Source organism: Accipiter gentilis, chromosome 7 (genome assembly GCF_929443795.1).
Source record: "Accipiter gentilis chromosome 7, bAccGen1.1, whole genome shotgun sequence".
Lineage (NCBI taxonomy): Eukaryota > Metazoa > Chordata > Aves > Accipitriformes > Accipitridae > Astur > Astur gentilis.
The window spans coordinates 13,267,518-13,275,307 of record NC_064886.1 but is presented as its reverse complement, the minus strand read 5'-3'; the positions used below and the strand labels follow the sequence as shown (position 1 = coordinate 13,275,307).

At 64.2% G+C, this 7,790-nt stretch overlaps 3 protein-coding genes across 18 annotated transcripts in view; all 3 read right to left on the bottom strand.

Moving 5' to 3' along the window:
• Nucleotides 1-6: 6 nt before the first annotated feature.
• AQP10 (aquaporin 10) lies at nt 7-2,196 on the bottom strand. Of its 2 annotated transcripts, XM_049804982.1 has the most exons (6): nt 2,026-2,196; nt 1,191-1,317; nt 958-1,095; nt 747-865; nt 447-664; nt 7-375 (listed from the first exon to the last, which is right to left on the bottom strand). In XM_049804982.1, the coding sequence occupies exons 1-6, from the start codon at nt 2,128-2,130 to the stop codon at nt 150-152; spliced, it is 933 nt and encodes a 310-aa protein (XP_049660939.1). In that variant the 5' UTR covers nt 2,131-2,196; the 3' UTR covers nt 7-149. The 2 variants fall into 2 exon arrangements, with proteins under 2 accessions (XP_049660939.1, XP_049660940.1); XM_049804983.1 differs by having other exon boundaries at nt 179-375; nt 447-672; nt 747-1,095.
• A 527-nt stretch (nt 2,197-2,723) lies between these two features.
• HAX1 (HCLS1 associated protein X-1) lies at nt 2,724-4,729 on the bottom strand. Its single transcript, XM_049804985.1, has 8 exons — nt 4,588-4,729; nt 4,146-4,354; nt 3,879-4,030; nt 3,723-3,768; nt 3,489-3,604; nt 3,222-3,372; nt 2,985-3,148; nt 2,724-2,870 (listed from the first exon to the last, which is right to left on the bottom strand). Exons 1-7 carry the CDS (start codon nt 4,638-4,640, stop codon nt 3,030-3,032), a joined length of 846 nt encoding a protein of 281 aa, XP_049660942.1. The 5' UTR covers nt 4,641-4,729; the 3' UTR covers nt 2,724-2,870; nt 2,985-3,029.
• Nucleotides 4,730-5,882: 1,153 nt separating this feature from the next.
• The window catches only part of UBAP2L (ubiquitin associated protein 2 like), a 31,233-nt gene continuing 29,325 nt past the window's right edge, over nt 5,883-7,790 (bottom strand). For 5 of the 15 annotated variants that reach the window (XM_049804812.1, XM_049804814.1, XM_049804818.1 and 2 more), the window contains 2 exons: nt 7,428-7,478; nt 5,883-6,789 (listed from right to left, as the gene is read on the bottom strand). In XM_049804812.1, the coding sequence (XP_049660769.1) occupies nt 6,694-6,789; nt 7,428-7,478 (147 nt within the window). In that variant the 3' untranslated portion in view covers nt 5,883-6,693. The remainder of the gene's footprint in view (nt 6,790-7,427; nt 7,479-7,790) is intronic. The other 10 variants (XM_049804822.1, XM_049804816.1, XM_049804817.1 and 7 more) reach the window with 5 other exon arrangements.

Genomic DNA, 7,790 nt, shown 5'->3' with positions numbered 1-7,790 from the left:
CCTCCCCCGTCCCATGCCCCCTGCGCCGCTGCCCCACCGTCCAGACACGAGACACCCCGTGGCCTCAGGGCTCGTTTAATGGCGTGACAGGGACAGGGCAGGGGACAACGACCGTGTTGCCAGCTCGGGGTGGGGGGGTCCCCCTGGTGTCACTTCTTCTGGGGCAGCATCCCCCCAGTGTCCTTCTCCCCGGGTGACATGTCTGTGTCTGGGGGGATGGCGACGTTGACGAGGACCAGGGATGTCTGCTCGGCTGGGGGGTCACCCTCCTCCAGTGGGTGGTGGAAAGCCACGAGGAGCTGGTAAAGGGCCGAGCCCAGAGCGGCCCCCAGCAGTGGTGCCACCACCGGCACCCACCACCACCCATTGCCCCTGCTGGGGATGGGGCATGGTGGGCAGGGGGTCACCCCTGCCACCCCCCACCTCGCCTCCTTCCCTCTACCCACCTGAAGACCTCTGCGCCCCAACCCGCAATGTAGGTGAAGAGCCGGGGCCCAAAATCCCGTGCGGGGTTCATGGGGCAGCCGCAGTTTGAGCCCATGGAGACCTCGATGGAGAACACCAGCAGGGCCACGGCCACCGGCTCCAGGCCCTTGGGGACACCCTTGTTCCGGGTGTCCAGAATGGCCAGGATGCCCACGATCAGCAGTGCTGTGCCCATCACCTGTGGGGCTGGCAGGGAAGCTCAGCGCCGCAGGGACTGGCACCGCCAGAGGGGTCTGAGGGGAGCTGACACCGGCACCCACCTGGTCCAAGAAGCCATTGGAGAGGGAGAGATAGTCAGCAGGGTAGGTGGCAAAGATGGAGGCGGTTTCCCAGGGGCCAGAGGTGGTGAGGGTCCCGTTGCTGTAGTGCTGGATGGCATCTGCGGAGCAGAGTCAGAGCCCGTCTGCGAGCCCAGCCACCCTGGCACAACCGCGGTGTTCCCCTGCCAGGCACCTGCCCACCTCCCTGTACCATAGTAGAGGGCGTAGACGGCTCCGGCAGATATGAAAGCTCCCGAGGTCTGCACGGCCACGAAGATGGGAAGCTTCCACCAGGGAAACTGCTCCAGCAGGCACATGGCGAGGGAGAATGCTGGGTTCAGGTGGGCCCCTGCAGTGGAGAAGGGAGAGGGGCTGGGATTGGAGGGTTCTGGGGAATCTGGAGCTGGGGAAAGGTGGGACCTGAGGACACCTCCCCAGTCTCACCGGAGACTCCCCCCGCCGTGTAGATGGCCACCATGACTGCCAGGGCGCCTGCAAGGTAGGTGGTGAGGATGTTCCCCTTCGTCCCGGAGCTGGTGACCATCTGTGCCGAGCCGCTCAGGGTGATCAGCTGGAGAAGAGGGACATGGCTCCACTGTGGCCCCCCTGGCCCCTGACCAAGCTCCCCCCCTGCTCCCTAAGGGCTTCTGCTCCACGGCACTGCAGCCACTGGCAGGATTATCTCTGATCCCAGGCAGCAGAAGGGCAGCAAGGCAAGGTCTGGTCTGGTGCCTCTGGCTGCGTTGCCTCTATGGTTTTCTCCCCCACCCCCTGGGCTCCAGCTTTGGGCACCAGATGGTGTACAGGCAGGGAGGCAGTTACTGATCTCGCTTGTGGTTTTGACAGCAAAGTAAACAAATCATCAACAATTAAGTAATCTGCTTCCCTGGGGAGACAGTGGGGAAGGGGTGCCGCCGGTGTGATTGTGGCATCACCATTTGCCATCGCGGGATGCAGCCCAAATGCCAAGTGTGGCTCCGGAGCCCCAACTTTGCCTGCTCCAGGGTGGGAGGCATCAAGGCATGTGCTGCCCAGCCCTCAGGGACCACGTGGCAGTGCCGGTGCTCTTATTGTGCTGGAACTGCTGCAGTGGAGAGTGTACCACACTGCAGGAACAGGGTCTAAGCGGGAGGCCAGGCAGTGTCAAGTCTCTCGGTGAGCATGATGCAGCCCCAAACCCCCCCACCCCTGGCGAGGGACAGGCAGGAGAGCCCTGGGACTCCCAGCGCCTGCCACCATCCCCACGGTCAGCCCTGGCCCACCCGTGTGCCCCGCTCACGATAAGCACGAAGACAGCCAGCAGCTCAGCCAGGCATTCCCGCACCAGCTGGTTCCGGATGTGGAGCAGAGCCTGGGCCCGCTTCAGGAAGGAAGTGGTGCCCATAGGGCTGGCTGGGAACGGGCAGCGGCAGCAGCAGCGTCAGTGTCTCCGTCCTGGCACGATTTTATGAGCCCCGGGGCTGGGGTGGGTGATAACATGCAGACTTTAAACCAATCCAGGGCCACACCACAGGGAGACGCCTGGCAGGGACCAGAGTTCCATGTGGGGCTGGGGCCACCGCTGCCTCGTGACGCTGGCATCCTCCAGCAGGACCAGACCTGGCGGGAGCCCCCTGAGGGTCCCTGAGCGAGATCTTGCTCAGGTGAGCTGGCACGGGTGTTTCCCGTCCAGGGAGCCCCCCTATTTCCCTGCCAGATCCCTGCCCAAGCCACAACCACAGGCAGTGCTAATGAAGAGGCCTTTGGAAAGCCTCCCAGGATGGGCGATCGAGAGCGGCCCAGGGGAGTTGTTAGCACAGCACAGGGCAGGCAGTGAAATGGGAGAAGGTGGGCAGGGAGCAGCGTGGGCATGGAGCCAGGGCAGAGAAGCCAGGCAGCTGCCTGCACCCGTGGGGCAGCCCCCAGGAGCCACCCTGGCAGCTGTGTGGGGCTCTGTCTCCGAATTGGGGAGGTTCCAGCCTGAAGGAGCCTAGCAGGTCACCGTTAGCATAAAGACTTTATTGCTCTGTACACATGCACGCACACACACACTCGGCCCCCACAGGGGTCCCTGCAGATCCGCAGCATCCCAGAAGACAGGCAGCCCCCAGCCCTGGTGCCAGCCCCCAGCAGGATCTGATGCATCTGCAACAAAAACAGATGGTGAGAAGAGGCTGCTGCCCACCGCTCACCCTGGATGGAGCCAGTGGCCTTAGCCCCAAGCCAGCATCCGTCCCCATGGCCCTGGGGTCCCCCTACCTGCACCCATCACACCTACGGGGTGCTCAGCCTGGGAGGGCACAACTACCAGCTTGAGAACCAGCGTCGGAAGAAGCTGCCCAGCGCGGACGAAGGGTCACTCAGGTTGGGAGCGTGGAGCTCGTCTTGCCGTGGCCATGTGCCCGCGAACTGTGCCAGCTCCCCTGGGAAAGCAGGGAGAGCTTGCTCAGAGGGGACCTGGCCCACTCCCCTTGCCTTCCTCAGCACCCCACTCACGGTCATCCATGTTGACCACCTCCTCCCGGTAGTGCTTGCTCTGCCCGTCCTCCTTGGTGGTGGTGATGAAGGCCTGGTCCCCCCTCCGGCGGGTCACCGTTGTCTCCTGGCGGCCCTGGCTGTCCTGCACGGTCCGGCGCTCCTCCACCACCTGCGCAGAGCACCGAGCCCTGAGGGATGCCACCACCCCAGGCTCTGCTCCCTGCACCAGGGACGATGTCCCCAGGTCACCCACAGGCCATTGCTGCACCTGCAGGGGACACTCACCCCGTCAGGGAGAGTCACTTTGGTGACGGAGACGCTTTGGAAGTAAGAGTGGGACTTGGGCTCGTTGGGTCTCAGGATGGTCCCCAGCCCTGTGGAGGAGACCTGGGAGTCCAGGTCTGCAGGGGAGATGAAAGACAGTGACAGCAGCGTGGGGACACACCCTGAGGGCTGTAGCAGTGTGAGCTGGTAAAGTGGGGAAGGCAGAGACCCTGCAGCCCTGCTCCTGGCACCCACCTTGGTCTTCCTTGAGGCTCGGAGGAGCCAGGTGAGCGTCTTCCACCTGCAAGGCAAAGCCACTTGCTGGTGATGGGGAGGCAAAGCGCGACATCGCAACAGCAGGCTCCGATGGCCTCCATGACTGAGCCCACGTGAGGCAGAGCCCTCACCCACCCCCAGGAAGGGTCTCCAGGGCCGGGCTGGCTCGCTGGCACGCTCAGAAGCTCCTGGAGATGCATCGGGAGCGAGACTGTCTGGGTGCTTCAGCATGGAGTCCCGCAGCTGCCGCCCCGTGCTGCCCTCGCTGGGGCCGGGCAGAGGGGGCTCTGCGGGGTGGGGGGCCAAAGGGAGCCGGGTCAGACTGGGCCACCCATGGGGCTCCGCATCGGCCTCCAGGGCCTCGCTCAGCCCCCGGTGGGGGCAGCCCCTTCCCATCCCCACCGAAGGGCTGCGGGGGCCCAGCCCAGGCCCCCCCGAAGACGCCCAGGAGCTCGCCCACGTCTCGGAACAGCTCCTCGAAGGCACCGCGGGATCCGCCGGGGCTGAAACCGAAGGCGAAGTCCTGGGGGGGCTGTGCCAGGGACGGGCCGTCGTCGTCCTCCTCCTCCTCCTCGTCCCACGCCGTGCCACCGAAGAGCGGATCCCGGGGCCTGTGGGACCGCAGCGCTGAGACACCCGGGAGGACAACCGGGGGCCGGGACAGGACCCGCGGGACAACAGGGGGCTAGGGAGCGGGGGGAACCGGGACAGGGCCTATGCGGGCGGGGGCACGGGGAGCAACCGGGAGGACCCGGGCTGGGGTCTGCGGTGCCGGGGGGGACCAGGGGCGCCGAGTCGGGGGTGGCCGGGGGTCAGGGTCGGACCAACGCCGGGGTCACGGTACCTGCGCCGCCCCGGGAACCCGAAGAAACCGCGAAAGGCGTCGTAAAAGCTCATCGCGCTCCAGCCGCCGTCCGCCGCGCCCGGGTCGCGCTGCCGTAAAGCGCCGCCGCCGCCAAGCGCCTCCGGGTGTCGCGAGGCGCCGCGGCCTTAAGCAAAGACAGATCCGCCGGGGCCCCGTCAGGCCCAGGCGCGCCCCCGGGGCCACGTCCCGCCCCGCAGGCCGCCCCGGCCCCGTCAGGTCACCCCCCGGGCTCTTCACAGGCCGTAGCCTTCCCCACCCGGCCGCCCCAGGCTCCGGGGCAGCTCCGAGGCCTCTCGCTCCGGCCGCCAGGCCCGTGCTGTCCCCGAAACGCCCGGGAGCGTCATCCACCGGCCCCAGGTTTCTCTGTCCAGCTCCCGAGGCCGCCTGGGAGCGGCGGGCCCTGGCGCCGGCAGCCTCGAGGGCAGAGGCCTGGCCCCGGGAGGTCCCCCGGAGGGGGGCTGCCGGGGTCGGCAGCGATGGTGCGGGGCCGGTACAGCACCGCGATGGGGGGGAGGCATTGGGCTCCATCCTGCACCACCCGGGGATCCCTCAGCCCCAGCAGGTGCCCGGGCTTCCTCTGTGCCCCCCCCCCCCCGCCCCCGAGCCCCACCAGTGCAGCCCACAATACACCACTAGGCCTCCAGAGCACTGGGAGGGGGCTCAAGCCAGCCCCAGCTTTGTCCCCCTCCCCCCTACCACTGTAGCAGGGACCCCCCCAAGCCCCCAGCCCCTTACCTCACAGCTCAGCCCCTCCAGGGTGATGGGGACTACAGGGCTGGAAGGCAGCTCAGCACCCATGGACTCTGGCCACCACAGCAGTGGTACTGTTCTCCTCCCCTGCGCTAGGCTCCCCCCCCTCCCATGACAACCAGTCCTTTTGGGAGGCTCTTGTGGGGAGGAGGGGGTTAGGGAGCACCCCCAAACCTCGGGGGGGCTGCACCAGCAGCACCAGAGCAGGAGACAACTGGGACAGCACAAGCCCCAGGTGGAGGGCAGCTGTGCACCTGGCAGGGGGAAGAGGAGAAAGGGAAGGTGGGGATCCCTGGTCCAGGGAAACAACAGGGAGGAAGATGACAACATCCCTGTGCTGGGAGTCTGGTGCCTAGCGCAGCAGCTGGGAAGAGGAAAAATCCACAAAAGGGGGGGGTGAGAATCAAAAGCCAGGGAGGAGTGGGCAGAACTGCTCCCTTTACCCTTGCCCCAGGGCCTTCCACATCCTGCACCAAAAATACGGAACCAGGCTGAGAAGGTAGGTATTAAAAAATACACACATCACTTTGTGATCTTTATTCTCTTTAGTAAATCACCCACACGGGGGCTTTCAGTTGAAGTGACCAGTTCAAACTGAAAAATACAAGATCTGGACTGCATAGAAAAAAAAAAGACCAAAAAAACCCTCAAAAGCAGAAGCAGAAGATACTTACAGCGTGCAAGGAGGGGCAGGACCTGCGCTCGGGGCCCGCAGGGAGGGAGGGGGTGCAGATGGAGAACGTAAAATTGGGGGGTGCCCTCCAGGGCTCCTCTGGGCCCGTGGCAGAGAGCAGCAGAGGGTGGGCGAGGAAATGAGAGAACTACAGGACGGCATGGGGTTTTTGTTTTTATATACAAGACACATTTATCCATTAAATTTAGAACACGGTACAAAAAACCACTTCAACTAATTCATCTTACAATGCTGTTCATATCAATTACTGTTCTTATTCCTAATAATAAGGGGGTTTGCTGTAGGCGACTTGCAGCTTCCACTCCTTTGGATCCGAGAGGTTCTGGGGCAGCAGGAGGTAGTGGGAGAGGGGAGAAAGGAGTAAAAACCAAAAAAGGCCCCTACGGCAAACGGTTCAGAATCTGAATGCGGGGGGGCAGGGAGGAGAAAAAAAAAGAAAAATACAAATTCTATATTACATACAACAGGAAAGATGGCTGAAGACAGACAACGCAGAGCAGCCTGCTGGCCTGCCCTGCCCAGGGGCTGCGGGGCCCAGACGCTGCCCCGTGGCAGGGCGCTCTCCTCCCCGGGATCCTTTGACGTCAGGTTCGGTGGGATTCTCTTCTGGAAGCAAGTGGTGGGCGACGGCCGCCCCGGCCTCAGTTGGCTCCCCAGCTGTAGCTGTTGTAGGCAGACTTGTTGGCCTGGGATTTCTGGGGGATGGAGCTGCCTTGGCTGCGCTGCCCAGAGCCACCCTGCAGGAAGGGGGCGGGGGGCGAGAAGGAGAAGCAGGGGGTTATTGCAGGGGAACCGGTGCCACCGTCTCTGGGGTTCCAACCCCAGCCTGCTCCGCAGGGCGATGCTGGCGTGCCTTGGGCTGCTCAGCCGCAGGCACTGCCGTCCCCCACAGGACAGGTCCAGACCACAGGCACTGTGGGCTACGGCTCCTTGGCGCTCGCTGACCCGCCTCAGCCCAGCACAAGCTCTCTGGGGCCACTGGCACCAGGGCACCAGCTGCCTCCTGCAGCAAGCAGCTGGCCAGTGGCCCTCGTGGCATGCTACCTGCTGCCCCAGCAGCCACAGGACCCTCCCCTCCGCTCTGCACCTTCCTCCAGACCAGCACCATGCCAGGACCACAGGCAGCAAAGGCCCTGGCAGCTCTGCAGGGGCTGCCGCCCAACAGGGAGGGGGGAAAAGGAAGGGAAGGGTTCGAGCAGGGGAGTGTGTGTCTGTGCGCGCGGGTGTGTGTGTGTGCACAAACTGACTGAGGGCCTCTCTCCTCGCCTGGCAGGGCCACAGGGGGAGAAGGAAAGGGCTACATGAGCCTGGGGGGCCTTAGGGGCAGGGGGAGACCCCAGGGCAAGTGCAATGCATTATCAGAGAGGTTCATTACCTGGTCTTCCTGCTGGCGTTGGCAGCACAGTATCATCTGCAAATATGGAAGCTGTTGCAGTACCAGGATATGTAAAATAAAGGGACAAACTATGACAATAGAAATCCAAGGTTAGACCTGAAAGCTACGGTGGGGTCATGGCTGTGGCGAGTAACCCCTTCGCTGCCGGCCTGCGGAGCCACCACTCCGAGGAAGGGGGAGGTCAGGGCGTACCAGGCATGTCTGCGTGAAGGGGCACTACCCGACCGTACCTGGTACAGCCCGGCAGCAAGGGGGCTGTGCCGAGTACCCCCCAGTGGAGTGCACCCCGGGCCTTCCTCACCTCATCCTCTTATCGGCCCTGTGTGTATGTGCAGGTGTGAG